At 42.1% G+C, this 19,757-nt stretch overlaps 2 protein-coding genes across 3 annotated transcripts; both read right to left on the reverse strand.

Moving 5' to 3' along the window:
* Positions 1–1,635: 1,635 nt before the first annotated feature.
* pdgfrl (platelet derived growth factor receptor like) lies at positions 1,636–6,048 on the reverse strand. The gene is made up of 6 exons (XM_022751941.1): positions 5,835–6,048; positions 4,769–5,042; positions 4,533–4,684; positions 3,037–3,330; positions 2,250–2,386; positions 1,636–1,978 (listed from the first exon to the last, which is right to left on the reverse strand). The coding sequence occupies exons 1-6, from the start codon at positions 5,887–5,889 to the stop codon at positions 1,790–1,792; spliced, it is 1,101 nt and encodes a 366-aa protein (XP_022607662.1). The 5' UTR covers positions 5,890–6,048; the 3' UTR covers positions 1,636–1,789.
* Positions 6,049–7,119: 1,071 nt separating this feature from the next.
* On the reverse strand, positions 7,120–19,179 carry slc7a2 (solute carrier family 7 member 2). 2 transcript variants are annotated; one of them, XM_022751992.1, is made up of 12 exons: positions 18,993–19,179; positions 17,070–17,450; positions 16,830–16,985; positions 15,811–15,976; positions 15,457–15,593; positions 15,146–15,368; positions 14,037–14,176; positions 10,753–10,855; positions 9,946–10,157; positions 9,681–9,847; positions 9,488–9,596; positions 7,120–9,020 (listed from the first exon to the last, which is right to left on the reverse strand). In XM_022751992.1, exons 2-12 carry the CDS (start codon positions 17,437–17,439, stop codon positions 8,830–8,832), a joined length of 1,974 nt encoding a protein of 657 aa, XP_022607713.1. In that variant the 5' UTR covers positions 17,440–17,450; positions 18,993–19,179; the 3' UTR covers positions 7,120–8,829. The 2 variants fall into 2 exon arrangements, with proteins under 2 accessions (XP_022607713.1, XP_022607712.1); XM_022751991.1 differs by lacking the exon at positions 14,037–14,176 and adding an exon at positions 13,605–13,741 and having other exon boundaries at positions 18,993–19,072.
* Positions 19,180–19,757: the final 578 nt, after the last annotated feature.

Raw genomic sequence — 19,757 nt, forward strand, 5'->3', positions numbered from 1 at the left:
TTCCTGCACCATTTCTCACAGCTAACTGCTGTAATAATCCTAACATCCCACTGCTAGTCAGGACACCAGTGCTGTACATGTCTCTGTCTAAAAATTTAAATGTTCATACTCATATGCAGGCTGCTCTCACTGGCATGTTCATATTTCCGTATGTTATATTTTCAAAGGTCAGGATTTTTTACGTCCATATTGACAGTTTAAGTATCATCTCTGGCCTCAAACATGTTTAGATTTTCACGTTTTTTTTTTTTTGACTAAGGGACCAATCCGAGTCTTTGTGCATGTGTTTGAGTTGTGTCGATCACCCCTCACTGAACCCTAATGCAGCTTTAAATTCAGGGTCTTGACCAGAAGAAGCCTTGCTTGTACACGTCAGAAACACTGCATCTTGGAAATGTCTCGAAAAGAGTATTTTGTGTGGAATTGAAATTATTGGTGTGTTGACCCTGTTTGAAATATGCAATTAATAAAGTCTTGTATTAAACCTGAAGTTGGAAAGCTGCAAAATAGTCTATCGGTGTCAAAATTTGTTACTGTTATCCACATATTTTGTGAATTTATTCAGATGAAACTCTGCTTACAGTTTCCTTAAAGAGATATATTACAGTTTATAATTCAGTTTTTCCTGGGACTGAAAAACTTGGACTCAGTAGGTTTTACCTCCATAGAATCAGTGAAGTTAATATTCACCATCAGTCAAGCTTTGTGACTATTGTTTTTACTAAAGCACAAACATTCATGTCCTTAAGCGTAAGTATATTTCAAAATCATAACAACCAGCAACTAAACTGGAAACTGCAGCAATTGTTGCATTGGACCAAAATAAGTTCTGGGCCTTCAGATCACATTCCACATACGGAGTGCATTAGGACGTAAGACCGACACACTGCTCAGCTTTAAAACAGATTCTCCTCCTCATGACATGCTGCAAAGCCAGAGCAAGTCTCTGATGGCTGCAGCTCTTCTCCAGCATCATTATTTAATTTAAATGTAGCATAGAACAAAGCTGTGATTAGACAGTGATGTTTGATCAGGTGTCCAGCTCAACAGAGTGCCAGGTGTCAGTGTGGCTTGGTGTTGCTTCTTTCATAATGACTCCACCACCAAAAACTTTAATCTCCAGGTACGACATTGAAATGAGTGTCTATATTATATTAATATTTGGTGAGTACAGCACTTGCCTTGCTTACTGCTTGCTGTTTAGCATTGATTCCACAACCTTTTTGCAGACAATGAGAATCTGTGTTAAAGCCAGAGTCCTGCAGAGTATCACAAAAACCATGCCACAGTTTGGGCTTTTATCAGATCATCCCATAGATGTTCAGTAGATTGGAGGTCTGGTGACTGTGGAGGAAAAGCCCTGCAGGTCATGACTCCTCACTCTTCTTTGGACTTCAGATAGCTGCGATTCATGTTTCGGCTCATTGCCCTGCTGTAAGATTAATCCTCTTTTCACGGCTTTGAGCCAGGGGGAGTGTCATGGGGTGGTCCATTTAGATTTGATGAACCTTACTTTCAGTGAAAATGACTTGTTCTTGTGTTGCCCTACTCCTTTGAAATGGGAAATTTAGCTACAGCTTGATGGTTTTAAATGTCAAAATGCACTCTTCAATGAAGTACATAGCAAATCTTTATTGTTATTACCATGTTCAATCTAAAAATACATCCGTTTGTAAGTATATACATGTTGATTTCATGTGCTCTCACTGGTTGTTACAGTTATATCTTTAAAAAAATGTCAAAACACTCCAACATCATCCATAACATAACACAGGGCCTGCTGCTGAGACTATTTGGAGATGATGTCGATTGTCACGATCGTCTCACCGTGCTGGTTTTTGGCTTTACAGATGTAGTTCCCAAAGTCAATGGTCTCCATGTCCTCTACAGTCATGACACTTTGGGAGACCCTTGTGGTGTGGGCCATACCCCTGTTCACCAGCCGCCAGGAGGTTAAGATGTGAACAGGACGATGGTCCTACACAACAAAACAAACATGGCTACTGTTATTGTATTGATTTTTTTTTTCTTCAAATGCAGCAGATGTAGGTGTGTAGGTGTAGCTGTAGGTGTGCAGGATAGTTGAATGACTAAATATATTTTCAGTCACTGATCCGAGATTTCTGCTTTTTCCCCTGCATTAGCAGCATTGACCAGAGCTGACAAGTAATATCTCTCAAATCATCGGCTCACAGTTGGTTGATGGTATTGGTATCTTTATTCAAAATGAAGCCTGTTATTCCTCTCACCTGACCAGGATAAGACCAAGTGAAGCTCACGTCCACTTCTGGCTCCCCCAGCACGGTGCAGGTGACATTAACGTTGTCGCCTCCTCTCGCGGAGTCTGGAGACGCCTCTAGGCTCACAAACGGTGGACCACTGGGAACTGTCAACACCAGGAAGGGAAACAGAGTGAATCTATTATTTATTATGTCTCCTTTATGTAGAGTAGTCTGTCTATCCACACTCACTCTGCTAGGAGTCACTATTCTGATATCAGCTGGTGAAGACAACAAACCTATGATTTATAGATGAATGATTTGTGGTATTTAGACAGTTACAGAAAACCTCCTCTCTCTCTCTCTCTCTCTCTCTCTCTCTCTCTCTCTCTCTCTCTCTCTCTATCTGCCAGTTTCAACACATGCCATGCAGCAGCTTAATATGGTAAAAACCTTAAACCACACAAAAATTTCCCCCCCCCCCCCTTCTGTAAAATCCAGACTGTATGTTTCCATTTCAGCTGGCAAGTGTCCACACACACCGGGCTCAGCAGCGAGGAGTGAGGAGGCTTTTGACAACTCTGAAATAAAAGCTTTTCCTGGAAGCTGACGAAGCAAAGTAAGCAGAACTTGATTCATGACTTTGTGAAAATGCCTCTCGCAGTGGCTCTTGGCACTTTGAGTCATCAAGGTGACTTACAAAGCTCAATGGTAAAGTTTGACATTTAAAAGCACTGGAAAATTGTCGGAGCAGCATTACAATGCGTTACTGTATTTACGACCACATTGATGTGTTGTGTGGGTGTTGTGTCCCTACCCTCCACATAGAGCAGCTGGTACATAGTGGAGACCTGAGGGGTGCCCTTGGTCACAGCCTTGCAGTAGAAGACTCCCTGGTGCTCTGGACTGGGGCTCTGCAAGACAAAGCCCTTGGTGGGGTCATAGGTCACCAGGGTGTCGTTGGCTGTGATCTCCTCTGCGGGTACTTCTCTGTGCAGGGACACCTTGGCCTGTGGGTCGGTCACACGGCAGGGCACCACAGCGGGACTGTCTGGGCGCAGGTACACAATCTCAAAGTGGATGGCAGAGGGGACGAAGAGGTTATCTTTGTCTGGTTGGAGAAAAAGATATCAACACAGTTACTGGATTTCAAGGCACAATACACCTAGATGAAAACAGGTCACCTAATCACCAGGCTGATCAGAGTTTGAAACTCTGAACTGAAACTCAGGACTGACTCACTTTTTGAGGGTTGATACACTGATATTTCTAAGATAGGAACTGCTGATAGTTTGTGCTTGCATATTATGAAATGAAATGGAAAAAAAGGAAAAATAATTATAATAAATACTCAGGCCTATTTCTACCTACCAGAGATGAAATCTTCACTGTTAAGTGTTGTCTTTTACTGGACGCTATTTTGAACTGATGTTGCTCTTGAAATGCTTATATTTCTAAAACAGTAGTTATTTTTGATGCACAGAGTTTGCATTGAGTGATATTAAAAAGAGGAAAAGTGAAACAAAAATCTGCCAAAATCAACAGAGGCTGTGTATTTTTTACAAGACATTAAATCATTAATAATTCATCGTAAAACATAGCACAGCTTCTCAGTGAGACACATCAGGGCCTTAAAACAGAAATAGATACAGAAGCTCTACTGCAGGACTGGTCAACCATGTTTTTATTCTAACCCAGACTGACTCAGACTGATGAGCACTCATTACACCTAATTTAATAATTCTTTGTTTGTTTGTATGTTTGTTGTAAAACACAACATTTACATATTATCACCATATAAAGTTGATATAGCTAAAGTGATAGCATACAGTTGTCAATTTACACATCCAGCAGACATTCGTTTGGAGTTATGTCTGTGTCCATCTGATTCATGTAAGTCTAATATTCACTCTGCTTTTAGCTCTGTTTTGGTCTCCACCAGCTCCAGAGAGAAACATCTGGCTCCTTAGCTACTAAATGTGTCCCTGTGTTCACCAGCTAGTCGCTAACTGTGTCCGTCTGCAGCTTGATGCTGGGCAGGTTGTGTACAGAGGGTTTATCGGAGGGTTTAGTTGTGTTGTCTAGAAACAGATGCCTCTTGTTGCTGGAAGTCGTGGCCGTGCATGTAAACACAATGAGCTTTAAGATGCTGAAAGGCTCCACAGTGGGTTTGTCACCATGAGTGACACCTTTTGCATTACACATCTGACCCATTGCTTATAAAAAAAAAAAATGAAGTAGTGCAGCTTTAAAAATATATCCCTTACTGATAAAATAAGAAAGCGTGATGTGTACATTATTGTTTTTGATCACCTGTGAAATAGATGTATGAGACGTAGGCTCGATCATGGTCCTTCTCACACTCTGTCCCATCACACACTACCACCCAGCAGCTGTAGGGCCCCGTGTCAGCGGCAGAGGGTGACGTCAAGATCAGCTGACTGTACTTGTCGCTCTGCTTGATGCTGGAGGCAGGAAACAAAATATAAGACCTTCATATCCGCATCAGCTTTACAGCATGACAAACAGTTGAGGTCCTCTTGCAGCACCTGAGGCGTGAGTCGTTGAAGGTGTCCAGGTAGGTTGGGTACGACCATCCGATGTTGTTGCCTTTGCAGCGCAGCTCTATGTTCTTCCCAGGAGTCAGATCAGTGGTCTGGCCCAGGCGAAGGAAGCGGCCCTTGTCTAAGACCTGGGTCAGCAGGGACTGGCCTTTCCCCCCTACATCCTTAGGTTTGGGTTGTCGCACCTTCACCCGTTTCCCCCCTGGTCTGATGCGGTTCTCTCCTACATCTTTCCTTCGCTTGACTTGTTGGCAGTCACCTGGATACACAGAGAAAAAAGAGAAGTGGGGAGGGGGGCAAAGAAATAATAAGGATAACAAAGTTGAGTCAGAACATCTTCTGTTACTGTTCTGCATCAGCAGGTCTCATTCCTGACTGAAACAGCACAGGGTCAGCCCGGTGGTGAACAGTGAGCTGCTCTTTGTGTTTCCCCAGCTGTGACAACAGTTGAACAGGAAGTGTGAAATCCTTGTTACTGGCACAAAATGTCCAGAACCCAGCCTCTTTCTTTCTGTCTCTTTTTCTCAGTGGGCACAGAACATAGAAAAGAAGAGAGGATAAAAAGATTATTGTTCAGTGGAGACGTTCAGGGTTTGTTGTTTTCTTCCTCAGTGCAGCGTTAATGAGGACTCTAAGAAAAAGGTCAACAGTGAAGGCCAGTTAATTAGAAACGCCTGTTGCATGCCTCAGATCCAGCTGGTTTGAGTTGGTGTGCAGAAAACCTTTGCAGAAACTCACAGAACTACATGCAACCCTTCAGCAAACTTTTACAATTCACATGCATTGTATAAAATTCAAATATGGCAGATTGGTGGCATTTTGTCTTCCTGACAAATGAAGTGTTTGTCTTTGACATTTGAGAATAAGATTTGCTTCTTTGTGAATGCACCTCCCATTCTTCAGCCATCACAAAGACTGCTGCCCCTTATACAACCTTAGATTATCTAATCCTCCCACTACTTCCAGGTTACACTCAAGTTCTCGTGATGAAAATAACAGTTGTGTCTGCTTCTCTCATAAATCTACGAGACAGATATGGAGACTTACTCACCATTGTGTAGCTCCAGCCAGAGCAGTGCCAGGCAGAGCACAACCCAGATCTTCATGGTGTGCTGATGGGGTGGTCAAAGGAGTGACTCCTCTACAGAGATCAGGGAAGTTTGGTGTCGGGCTCAGTAGGAAAGAAGGTCAGGCTCGGAGCTTCACTGGAACTCTGCAGGCTCCAGCTGCCCTGTTTAGATTTCCAGCTCCATCCTCCTCACAGACTGAGAGGAAAAGGGAAAATAACTTTGGATCCCCTCTGTTTTCTCTCTCTCCTCAGACATGAAGAGTGGAAACACACACTCTGGTGCCCTCTGCTGGATCTGAGTGTGGATCATCCTGCTTTTTTAAAGGGTAAATCCTCCACCTCAGAAAACCACAGCTGCACTCAAAGAATTCATGCTCTCACATGTTGCACACCTGTCTACATCCTAGTTAGTGAAGTGACCGCAGGTGTTTTGACTTTAAACATTTTTAACATGCTGTGACATCACTAGACGGGGTGTGGCCAGAGTTGCAGCGTGTAAATGTTTTAAGGCACAGAGTGATGCAGCAGTTTTTGAACATTTGTAATTCACCCCTTTAACTTATCCTTTAATGGTTTAAGGTGGTGAATACTGCTGTAGTCATATCACGTTAGCATTATGTTTCATTTCATTTTATTTCATTTGTTAGCGTAATAATAGCTAATAATAATAATATAATAATTTAGTGATAGAAAACCATGCCATCTTGTTAATGGCAGCCATAATTTTTTAATTCATATTTTGTCCTGGAATGCTTGATCTCAGTATGAATTTATGTCTGCAAACTATAAAGGAAGGTCATACTCATGACCACTGAATCAGAGCTATGTAAATGTGTCATGATGCTGTAATCCCACCTATTAAAAGGAATGGCATCTCTTTTCGCAGGAACCTAAAGGAGGACAGGAAATATCCACTGGAATCTGCTACCAATTGTAGAAAAAAGGTATGAAATATTCACAAATAGCGATTTTGTCAGGCTTTGTAATTGTAGATATGGATGGGTACGTGATGAACCAAACAGAAAAACAAAAGAAAACAGATCATAAGGTTATTTCTAATTGGCCACAAGGTGGTGTTACCTAAAACATAGTAAAACTTGTCGGTTCTTCCATGGTTCATAGTCAATCTCTCCACCAGCATTCACTAAAATCTGCTACATCTTTTTTGAAATATTCTTATAGGACAGAAAACTTAACCTCTTTAAGGCGGTGATGAAAAAAAAAGTAAACATTAAACACTGTCTTTTTGGAAAATACATTTATTGTATTTGTCTGTGCAGCTGGTAACAAGGGAAACTACATCATGGTCACATCTATGCACGTCATCCTGTAACTTCACTGGAAGACTCTACACGGGTAATGTAGAGGTTCAGTGTGGGAGAATGCCCACCTCACTCCTGCTGAGACCAGCTTCTGAATTTGTTCCACATTTATTTAAACCAGTGACCTGCACACATCAATCAGCCTGATCGATCAGTTACCAACATATCTTACAGCCGCAGCATCTGACCTCTGGAAAAGTGAAGAATCTCTCCACGTCAGATGGTGTAAAACAGATCAGAGATCAAACAGCGAACACGTTTCTACTGGAAACTAGAGCTCACTGAGCCTTACAGCTCACAGTACTAGAAAAATGCAGATGGCCCCTAAAAGGCCAGGAGAAAGAGTGCTAGCTCTGAGTCTTCATGCAGTTCAGAACAAAAAGTCTCTTCAGACTGGTTATGAAGCAAGACCCCAGTCACTGAAGTAAGACACTGAACACAAAGAGAAGAAACTTGGATAAAAGCCCATTTCATCTACTTATGTGGCAAAACAAACATCTTCCTATATAATACTTTAACTCGTAATTAATTGTGCTTCTTGTTAGGTGGCAAAGTACTCTAGTTATGACGGAATAATTTCATGACGGTTATAGCAACAGCAAGTCTGCAGATGTATCAAAATGAAAACAGTGTTATAATCTGACAGAGAAAAAAAAGAAACTACAAATACTTTTTCAGGAGAGTTTTGTCTCAATAACAGTTTTCTTATTCAGACTGTAACAGTTCATACACATAACACACCCAAGTAAAAATAGAAAAGTAAACCTGTGCTGAGTAAAACCACCACAACAGCTATGGAGATCTCAATAACTACAGTAAAGAAAGATATGACTTGTTACATAATACCCACAGAAGCCTGAAACCTCCCCCCAGCATCTGGCCGACTTTCAGGTCACTGACATAAAAACAGAGTCGAGTCACAACATGTTAAGTGCCTGCAAAACTATTTGACATTTTGTACATTGGTCTAAATGTGGCAGTGTCTTTATGATCTTTTTATACAGCATCACAATTATCACAATAATGCATTATGCACATAAAAGTTCTAAAATATGTTTAGACAACACATCTTTAACCTTATATTGGTCCTTTTTCCGCTTCAGGCACTCATGTAAGAGAACAACAAGTGCTTTTACCACAAACTAACATCACTTACAATACTAACACACAACTGATGTATCAAAATCTAATAATATCTGGACCATTAAATGATAGCACAGTTTTCAAAGACTAAAAATCCAACTGTAAAAATCTGCTAAAAATGTAAAAACTTACAGAAAAGACAACGTGTGTGTCATGCACTAAAAAGTCAAGTCCATAATGAAAGAGAAAAGCTTTGCTGCAGTCTTGACATGACTGCTTCAGTGTTAAAGGAAATGAACATCACTCTCCAGTGTTACCTGTCCATTCAAGTCTGCCTCCATGCTGTCCATGAAGTACAATGTGACCTACAGGATGCGGTCCCATCACAGTGATAGAGCGGCTCCACGTCACGTGGTCGCTGATACAGAATACTGATGCTGCCTTCGCAGACTGAATGTGCTCGCGGCTGAAGCACGCACGGTGAAGCAGTAATACAGGTGCATCAAGGCAGAGCTGCTGTGTGCTTTTATGCATCTGTTGCCTCACAGAGTCTTTGAATGAGCTGGTAAACTTTAACACTGGCTGGTCTTCTCTGGAAAGATGAAACGCTCTTGGTCTTTTCCTACTGCACCTGTGCCAACCTGCTTCTCCCTGCTGCTCTTGCTGTGTTCCTGGGTGGTGTTACTGCTGGTTACTGGACCCTGACGTTGGCGCTGGCGCTCCACACTATGCCACATGCCGTAGCCAAAGTAGATCAGGAAGCCTGAGAAGGGCCATTGGAAAAGATATGAGGTACCAAAAAAACGGGCTATTAAAGGAATAGTTGGACATTCTGGGAACTGATTTGCTTTCTTGCTAAGAGTTAGATAAGCAGATTGATACCACGCTCAGTTCTGTCCATTAAATATGAAGCTGGAGCCAGGAGATGGTTATCTTAGCTCAGCATAATGACTGCAAGCAGGGCGAAGCAGCTAGTCTGGCTCTGTCCAAACAAAATTTATCAGCCAGCACTTCTAAAGCCGAATAATTAACATGTTATGTCTGGTTTGTTTGGTCAGTACAAAAATGTAAATGTAAAAGTGATGGGAAACCACAACAAAACTACAGGAATTCCCTGGTCCCGCCCCCATGGAGTTGTTTCCCATTAAAATAAGTGTAGGTCACAAAATGTTGCACTGTGGCTGCAAATGCTGTTCAAAAATTTTGGGACGTACATTAAAAGGAACCTACCCACAGCCATCCACAAAGAGAAACGTATCCAGGTGTCTCCACTCAGCTGAACCATGAGGTAAATATTGACAAATATGCTCAGAATGGGCAGAAACGGCAGAAGAGGGACCTGTGATGAAACACATGTCAGATCAGCCTCATTCCATAATGCAGGACGGTGTGAGAACAGCAGACGTATTGAGCTTCTACGCACCATGAAGGAGACCTTCTTGCTGGTCTGCGGCTGCCTGCAGACCATGGCGACGCAGCCGCTGAAGATGAGGAGACACACAGACAGCAATGCCAGGATCCACACTTCCATACCAAGGACGGAGTAGATGTGGTACGTGGTGAGATAGCTGACCACACACACTACCAGCACTGTGTTTAACAATACATATTTTAACAGATGATCAAATGTTAATCAGGCTGCAGTCAGACAGAGCACCAATAAACAGCTGTTGACCTGTCCTGCCTACCTAGCACACTGATGGACATGTTGACCACACTGGAGGAATGCTCCGAGGGTTGGACCGGAGGGTGCAGGACAGTCTGCAGGGTGGAGCTGCCACCCTTCAGCATGTTGAGATGGGACTCTGACTCTGTCAGGTCTGACTCACCCTCTTCAGAGGACAGGTAATCCCTCTCACTGGGACCTGCACGCCGCTCCAGAGCTCCGTCTGGCTGGTACCTGGAGGACAGACGCAGCAAAGGTTAAAGGTCATAAGTTGCTGCTTTACTAAGGTTCACAGCCTGAAAAGCTGCACTGCTTTCAGTGTTTTCAGTGTCTAAAAGTACTACTGGTTTATATATAGTGTAATCTCTCTCTCTCCATCTATACAGAGATATATATATATATATATATATATATATATTATGAAATAGTCTAAGGTGTTTTTTTACTTTACAAAACAAGTGAGGCCTTTAAATCTGGTTCAAACCAGGGAAGGAACAGTGTGTCAGTGTCTGCTGCGTCTGTGGTGATGAATCACCTCTGTGCGACCAACACAAGTGTACAGAAAGTACAGAGTTTAGCGAGTGTAGAAAACTTAAGTAAACACCTTCATTCACTCAAGCAGCCACTTCACATCCACACAATGGGAGCATTCACAGCTCTTACATCACCAGTGTGATGCCAGAACATGAGGTGTAGAGTACGTTTCACAAACAGGCTAATCATACCTGTGGGCTCATAGAAAAGCTGTAAGGGAGGCTATTTCACAATTCTGCACAAATAGGTTTTCCTTCAAGTGATATTTTTAGTTATTTTCTATAAATGTACCCACCTGAGAATCAGTACACACACAGCAACCAGCGAGTAGGCCAGCAGCGTCCCAATGGACATCATGTCAACCAGGGCTTTGAGGTCAAACAGGAAAGCCATGATGGCTACAGCAAGCACAAAATTTAAATTAACACAAACACGTTCACCTATAAAAAGAACATTTATAAGAAATAGGAACCTTACTGATGACTAAATACATAAAAGCAGTAATTTACAAAAACATACAGTAGTGTGACAATAATATTCTTGCAATTATAAAGGGGAAAGCTGCTCTCTTCAGATGCACCATCCAACAAATGCACATCAACGTGAACAGATGCAAATTAAATTTCATGCAGAAGTGTTTTGACAATAAAAAGGCACAAAAGAGCTAAATGTTTCCAACAGCTGTGATCACCTCCATACCATGTGTCGTTTGATGTGAGATACACTGTGGTTTGCCTCTCTTGTATCTCAGCACCAGACTCCAGTGTGGAGCTGATCACAGCAGTGCAGTTCAAACACGGAGCAGTGGTATGTCCGCTGCTCCTCACAACATTATATTAAAACAAAAATAACAGAGAAAAGCTCCCCTGAACACTGCTGTCAGGTGTTCAGTACATGGCCTATGGTGATGTGGTATGGTGAACCCTCCCAGGGTTCACAGCTACCAGCCAGTACAGCAGGTCATTCACCCTGCAGGTCTTCTAACCCCAACACCTGAGTACAGTGAGCAGGATGTTACCATGTACTGTGCACCTGGATCCCACTGAGCAGGAAAGCTTTAGAAGTGGACATTCTTAACACCGTATGAGCACCACAACAGCCTCCAAAGACCAGATTGTTTGAATTTCATGGAAGTCAGATGAATGTGTTGAAAACTACTTGGCTGAAAGTACTAAATGTGACGACCCCTGGGGTCCTCTTGGGGGTGTGTTGTCTGTTGGCCTGACCTATCCTCTTGTTTGTAGCTGATCAGGTCATTAGGAACACCTGTGTTCCCGGGTATATAAGTCCTGGTGGCTGATTAATCTCTCTCTGCTCCTCTCCACAGGCGCATCCTGCTTTTGGCTCTGTTATGTCTTCGTTTGAGCCTTATGTCTGGTTTTGCACTTTACAACACTCATGCACACCATACACCACTGATTTACTGATTTCCACACCTCATACTTGGAACAACATTTAATTTGGTTTTCTTAATTTGGTTTAATAAAATATTCTTTATGAATAACTGTGGTGCATCTCCCTTTTTGTCATGACCACTTGAGCCGGGGTCATAGCACAAAGTAGCCACAGACTACCATGAGGCTGTGACAAAACATGTCCTGTAATTTCATCATCATGAAAGGGCCAAATGGCATTTTAACATAACTCTTTTAATATAAACACACCCACTACATAACATCTCAACAGTCACCTCTCTATATATGAAAGCTGTCTTAGTGATTTTCATACAATAGAAAATGAATTTGGCCTGATTGTGCCTTATAAGCATAACTGTAGTCTACTCTGTAATTCGTACCATTAGATTAGTAACTACAGTCTTGTCAGCGGCTCTGTGGAGCTGTGCTTTCAGATAAATGCTAACATCAGCGTGTTACAGATAAATGCGCACAATGACAATGTTAAAATGGTGATATTTAGCAGGTATACAGTTTACCATGTTCATCATCTTAGTTTAGTGTGATAGGTAACATTGTAATATTACAAATTCTGACCTGATGAAAGGTCATGGGATCAGCTAAAGTATTACAATTCATCATGGAGGTGGGGCCTGAATGTCTGCCCCAAATTTCATTGCAATCCATCTAATAGTCGTTGCAGTATTTCAGTCTGAACTAGGGTTGTCACGATATCAGATTTTCATGAAATAATTATAAAGGTCAAAAGAATTCATGATAACGATATTATCACGATATTATTGTGATAACTGTAGAAAAAAAATGCAATCAGTCTAATTCATCTTTAACTTTGTTTTGTCTATTTTTTGGCTAAGGCTCAAATACGAGTGTGGGTAGGTGGAGAGAGAGTTTATAACCACAACTGTACAAAAAATTACAAAAGAAACAATTGCACTTAAAGGTTTTGCTATTGCTACGCAGCCAACGTTAGCAAAGTAACAGCAATGTTAACTCTTGTCTCTATCACATCATTATTTCTACTGAAGTTAGCACGCTAACCAGCTAGCCCCTGCCTGTTTCGTCTCTATCTCACTGTAGCCTCCAATGTGTCCTGAAGACATAGCGCTGCTTAGAGGACGTATTATAACCTCTTGCTTTGTAAATGCAACTATGGCTGAAACTCACAATCACCACTACAGAAACCACGTTCGTCAGCAAAGAAAGGTTACAAACAGCCCCTTTAATGGACAGTGAAAAGGCAACCAGATGAACTGACAAGCAAAAGACCCACAAGGCCTGACATCTGCCATCATGATATTATCATATATTAACATCATATCAATAGTTTTTTAAATATCACGGTTGTCATCAATACCAGGATATCGCAGCAAGACCTAGTCTGAACCAAAGTGGTGGACCAACTGACCAACTGATTTTGCATTCCTAAAGCCATGATGTTAACACGGCTATTCATTCACTCTCTTTTTTCTTTTCTTTTTTTTTAAATTGTTATTACTTAAAAAAGTGACCAAAGTCAGATGGACTTGTGGACTGAAGTGGTGAGCACAAGAAAATTATTAAAATAAGAAAAAAAATGAATAATGAGTGTAATGGTTTTGTGACATGCTTTTAGAAACACCATCACCAAGTTTCACATGCAGTCACCACCAACAAACAATGATATCAATTCAAAACCCCAAACAAGGCCACGATTCAACCCCATGAGAGGCGAGTCCTCGTCTCGAGAGCTTACCCGCAGTGGTACCTGCCGCCATGGTGGCAGCCACAGGCGACTGGCGCTTACTCACTTTGGACATAAATTTGAACAGAATACCATCTCGTGCCATGGCAAAGAGAATGCGCGGTAGAGGGAACATGGAGCCCAACAGGCTAGGGAGAAGAGGGTTCATGGTTAAGTTGCGGGTATTCTGGGAAAGAAAACATGACACCTGTACAACTGTGAAAGAACAACACGTGTCTGGATGGAAAACATCCCACAAAAATGGATAATTTAAAGAAGAAAGTTTAACAGAGCGGATCAATTTCAGGATGACTGCAGTTCATGACATTTAGGAGGCAGAAGAACCAACAGATTCATCTGTATCCTCCTACTGCGTCTTTCACAGTTGATTGGTGGAGAAAGATTAGCAGGAGTGATCTCACTTGGACGCTCCCCGGCTCTCACCTGCTACTACACCGGAGCTCATAGTGGCAATAAGTGGGGTCTTCGTCTTTGGATTGATTCGGGCTAAGGCTTTGAAAAGCACCCCATCCTCTGCCATAGCATAGATTACACGAGGCATAGGGAAAATGGAGCCCAGCAGACTGCATGAGACAGCAGAGACATGCAAGACCAACACGTTAATCAAGAGCCCAAAACACAGACACACACGATCACACACCTACAGTCACATCTTCAAAGCTTCAGAGCAAGATTAAAATCAATGAGTGCCTTTCTTTCCTGTTGGTAATGGTCCCATAGTGTCATCATGTTTATCTTCCATTCATTTACATCAACTTTAATTAATGGAGGTGCTCTGAGAGTACAATTACAGGTGACTGATGTTTGTCAATTTTTCATGTTTGAAAGTAATGTTTCTGTTGGTTTTAAAGAGACTCATGAACCCTTGAATCATTACATTTCCCACATTCAGTTCAAAACATTAATACAAAGAAAAAATACGCTAAAGCAATTTTGACAACGATTATGATAACTCGCTGTTTTGTAGAATTGTTTGCAAAACTGCCAGTCAAAGGGCAGCCTGTCCTAAACAGTATAAACCTGCAGCAATGACTTATCCAAGATTTAGCTGATTCGATTTAATTAATTTGGGTCAAATTTGATAATATGCACATGAGATCAGATCATGGGATGAGTTGGTGACTGACATGCACCGAACAGATGGGGAACTGAAACCCTCAGGAAAGAAAGACAGAATTAAGTCACACCAATATATCATTTTGAGACACACTTGACCACCTTATTTATGATACTTCATTATAAATAGTATATGGACATGCGGATATCTCAAAACAGGAAAGCACTGCGCCCACCACATCCCCATTAAGCAACAAGAATCAATCCAATAACAAGACACTTACAGAGATTTATGGTCACAGTTTTGACCAGATCTCATTCACCATTATCACCCATTTATAACATGCACAACAATCTGAAATTAAAGTCATAAACTCTGTTGACTCAAATACAGTCAAACTTCATCTGCTATGAATACTGATGTTTTGTGCTTGACTTATTCTACAAAATCATCTCTTGTTAAAACAGTTGGTTACCTGGTGGAGAGGGCACAGAGTGAACCCACAGCGACCACATATTTGGCGGGGCCCCACCCCACATATTCAAAAGCCATGGGCAGTGGGCTCTTCTCATCCAGCAGATAGTAGGGCATCATCAGGGTGAGCGCAGCTGACACACCGAAGTACGCCAGGAAGCACACGGTCAGTGACACCACGATGCCGATGGGAATGGCTCTCTGGGGGTTCTTCACCTCCTCACCTGTCACACACAGACACACACAAATATGTTTACATTCAGTTTATGGCAAATTTAAGTCAAACTAAATCACAATCTATCAAAGGCTCACCTGTTGTCGCAATGCAGTCAAATCCAACAAAAGCATAGAAACAGGTGGCAGCTCCAGCTAAGGTCCCACTGAAGCCGTAGGGCATAAATCCTCCGACTCCATAATCACTGCTCACATTGGCCGTTACCGACAAGTTCCTTAAACATGTAAACTGTCATTTTATAACAACATTTGGCATGAAAATGTAGGTACAACCTGCCCACTGCCTTATTTAGGGAAGCATAACAATGGATTTTATTCTGACATTTATTTAACCAATACATACTGTATGTGTCTAATAAACCAGCAGAGTTGACCTATATCACTGTACCTGTGATGGTTTGTGTTGTTATTGTTAGCAGATGAATACATTACCTTCTAACTATGGTGACATTAATGAGGGATTCTTCAGTTATCTTCCAGTTGTATGTGTCTCCTTTAACAAAGCCGGAGATGATGACGAACAAGAGCACGAGCACATTGATTGAAGTGAAGACCTTATTGACCCACGCTGACTCCTTCACGCCAAACGACAGGAGCCCTGAACAAGAGCAAAGATGATGATGCTAAGTATAATGTTTACCACATAAATTGTTAGTTTTGTGTGTTAGCATGATAGCATCTATATTTGATCATAAAACAAAGAATTAAATTTTTGACCTGCTGATCACACTAGAGGTTGATTTAAGTTATTCTTAAACGTATAAATGTCCCTGAAAGTTATTTGGGGTGTTTCAGACCAAATCAAATTAGGGACACAGTTACAAACCTTTATTTGTCTTTGAGTTTTCATAAATACTGGAACTTTTTTCTGATGAAAAGTTATTACATAAGTTCTACATCTGTCATCCAAACACCAGTGGATTCTTCCTGGGTCACACTGACCTAATGCAATCACAGCATTGGCAGGATGATAGATACAACGCATGATAAAGTTCTCAGTTTTAGCCTCAGGGTCATAAATGTGGAATGTAACCCACAATGTCCTCACAATGTCTCAGTCATCACCAGCTACTGATGATACTAAACCATCAGCTGTGACAGTGGAGCTTCTCAGTGGCCTGAGGTTGTAAAGAAACTGCAGTTGTATGAGCTGTGACTGTGGGAAAGAGGGTGCTGCTGAAGGCAAAATGATCAGGGTATTTTTACAAAGGACGGGGGTGAATGTGGGCTCCCAGTGGACTCACAAAACCCTGGCCTCCAGCGTGCATGTGCCCTGCCTCGTTAACCACTTACTTAACCACAAGGTCCTGCCATCTCTTTATTGGGTTATGCCAGCTGTGGCTCATGAAAATCGGCCGTTTAAAACAAAATGTACCAAACCTAATTCCCATTTTTTTTCTCTGCAGCCTCGTATTGACCTGAATGTTATGATTCTTTATTTGCTGCCTTACCAGAGAGCAGCAGTATCAGGCAGACAGCGAAGAAGTCAGGGTACTGAGCCAGACCAGGAGAGTTCATGCTGAAGTAGGTTTTACAGAATATCTCTATGTGTCCTCCTATCATTTCATCAAATGTGCCACTCCAAGCTCTGGCAACTGAGGAGGTACCTGTGAGAAAACAAAGCGCAGCCACAATGAAGACACAGGATCTTCTTCAAATAACATCTAAATCCGAGATTTTCAGTAACTCACCAATCACATAGGACAGAATTAGATTCCAACCAGTGATGAAGGCCCAGATCTCTCCTACAGTCACATAACTGTACAGGTAAGCAGAGCCTGTTTTAGGGACGCGGGCCCCAAACTCAGCGTAACACAGACCGGCCATGACAGAGGCCAGGGCAGCAATTAGAAAAGAGATGACGATGCTAGGGCCGGAGTCTCCCTTGGCCACCTCACCGGCCAGCACATAGACGCCGGCGCCCAAAGTGCTGCCCACTCCCAGCGCAATGAGGTCGACGGTTCCCAGGCATCGGCACAGCTTAGAGTCCTCCAGGCTGCTCAGGTCGACCACTTTTCTGCGCACCAGGGAGCGGCCAAATGACAGAACCTGCTCCAGCATGTTGACACCGTCTGACAGAGGGAGAGAGAGAAGAAAAGGCTGAAAATACCTGTGCAGCTTAGATCTGACCTACTTCACTGTATAAACAACAGTTTCGTAAAACTTAGTATTTGAGTCTTCTGTAGACTGTCCTGTCCTGAAACATGCTGTTTCTTGTCACCGTCCACATCAGAGCATGTAGAGCATGGCTGAACGGCTGAGCTTGGGGAATGAGGGGGTAATTTGTTTGGATGAATCAATATGTATAGTTGCACCGGAGTGTGTGCATGCAAGTGTGAAGGCCTCCAAGTTGCAGAGATGCACATAAAGAAGAAATATTGTGAAATACATTTTGAAAAATCTCTCACAATCATGGTGGAAGAAAGAGGAAAAGAAATCAGCCAGTAGCTCTCATCAGCCATCCCATCACCACTATTCTTTATCTTAGCATCAGTATTTGCACTTTTTTAACATTCAATAGCAGGTGCATAAATTGTGAAATCAAAGGCCTGCGAGCACTGTTTATTTAAGCTCCACCTGCTTCGCAGCTCCTGGAGTTTGTTGAAAAATGTTGAAAAGTGAGTTGCATAACGTGAAGAGGGAAACAAAGGTGGGGTTAGGACTGTAGAGAGGGATGTTAACCCTACAAACTATGACGTGCATTTAGGAATGCTGCCAAGGGCTATAGCGTGGTAAAGTTCATACAGTAAGTATCCCATTAAAGACTATTGTCTGGGGTTACGGTGCAGATCTAAGTACTCAAAGGGCTGCATTCATAAGCGGACCATGAATGCTCCAATATGGCACAATAAAGACATTCCAGTAGCACTCGTACCTAATGACATAAAAAAAAAAGGAAATAAAAAGAAAAACTGCAAAGTCTTCTTTGTTTTCATTGTGTTGTATCTAAAAATGTCTCTTTTCATTTACTGGATTGGTGGGGATGCTGCCTAAAATATTTGCATGAAAATGATAAAGGAAGAAAACATGCCTGCTCTGCAATGAATAGTTTCTGGCTTGCTTTTGAAGTTACGGCTCCTTCTTTGAACCTAGACGTTGATTATTTTGACCGTAAATTTACACTGACGACCGTCCCAACATGCACTGATCTCCATTTCAGTGTGAATTTGTAGACCAAGAGAAATGAGTTTTGGGTGTGACAGCTCATTAACATTACAATGTGGGCTGTATAACAGCGTCTCACAGAATATAGTGGATGAAAACTGGAAATCACAAAGAGCCACATCAGATTTTGACATGTGAAAGTCCAGTTTTGGAAAAAATGACAATACAAATTTCAGTAATATTTGTTGTCAGGTAAACTGTGAATATGCATGATCATTCAAGACTTGTCACGTGTATTTCACATTGTACAGTGACACTAACATGAAGCACATATCTTACATTGAACATGCTGAATTTCTCTGTAAGGTTCACAAACAACACAAACAAAAGCTACTGTAAATATCTGACTTCTGATTTCTTCATTAGTTATTCTAAACTTACCACCGTAGCAAACATACACATTACACTGCATTTTTTTCTATTTAATTAGAGACATTCTGTACACCTACCTGTTAGAATGACTGTGTGGATTGACTGGTCCAGAAGTTCAGACACTGAAACAAGAAGGCTGTCAAAAGTACTTTCCTTCCAGCCTACTTCTGCAGGGAGCGCGCTCAGCAGGTCAGTTGCACATGAAGCACAGGTAAACGTCAAATCACATCTACTGACCCCATGAACTGCAGCCTCGAAACTCTGGTTCACCAGTCCGCTCAACACTAATTGACTATGCTGGCATGTACAGTGTGCAGAGCAGTATTTTAACTCCTCCCCTCTCTGTCCCCAGTGTTTCTTCATAGGATCTGCCCTCGCCTTGCCCCTAGACTCAGACTCCAGTCCCGCCTCAGCCAGGGGAGTGACATCTCCTGAGGAGGGAGCCAAGAGGGGAGGAGGGGACCCCAGGGAAATTGGGTGGGGGGTATGTCACCTCCATGCTTGAGGTTTGGAGGAGTACTACTCTATGGAGGCAACATTGCACCATAAGCTCTCAACGTGGGATCACACAGCAGAACAGAGAGGGGAAAAAGAGGAATCTTGACAGTAGAAATAGTGACTTCTAATGTACACTCAAATAGATCCCAGCTCACCAGATGCTTACCTACTACTGATAAATGGTTAGGCAACTGGCATTGACAAACATTGAAGCAGACACTTGTGTTTACCCAGTGCAGTCCACAGGAGTGCTGCTAAAAGCATGGGTGCTGATTGGTCAATGAAGGGTGGATGAGCTACAGTACTGGGAGGTTAAGTTCCCTTAATGGAAGACAGGTATTGCT

Source organism: Seriola dumerili, unplaced genomic scaffold (genome assembly GCF_002260705.1).
Source record: "Seriola dumerili isolate Sdu_G_001 unplaced genomic scaffold, Sdu_1.0 BDQW01000161.1, whole genome shotgun sequence".
NCBI lineage: Eukaryota > Metazoa > Chordata > Actinopteri > Carangiformes > Carangidae > Seriola > Seriola dumerili.

Bases quoted from the DNA above. Each gene is read 5' to 3' on its own strand.
- pdgfrl (XM_022751941.1), bottom strand. From the start codon at position 5,889: ATGAAGATCTGGGTTGTGCTCTGCCTGGCACTGCTCTGGCTGGAGCTA. The intron at 5,043-5,834 runs GTGAGTAAGTCT...CTGTGTATCCAG, and splicing joins CTGGCTGGAGCTACACAATG to GTGACTGCCAACAAGTCAAG. The intron at 4,685-4,768 runs GTGCTGCAAGAG...TCCTGCCTCCAG, and splicing joins TTCAACGACTCACGCCTCAG to CATCAAGCAGAGCGACAAGT.
- slc7a2 (XM_022751992.1), bottom strand. From the start codon at position 17,439: ATGCTGGAGCAGGTTCTGTCATTTGGCCGCTCCCTGGTGCGCAGAAAA. The intron at 9,848-9,945 runs GTAGGCAGGACA...TGTTAAACACAG, and splicing joins CATGTCCATCAGTGTGCTAG to TGCTGGTAGTGTGTGTGGTC. The intron at 9,021-9,487 runs GTAGGTTCCTTT...GGCCCTTCTCAG, and splicing joins CTCTTTGTGGATGGCTGTGG to GCTTCCTGATCTACTTTGGC.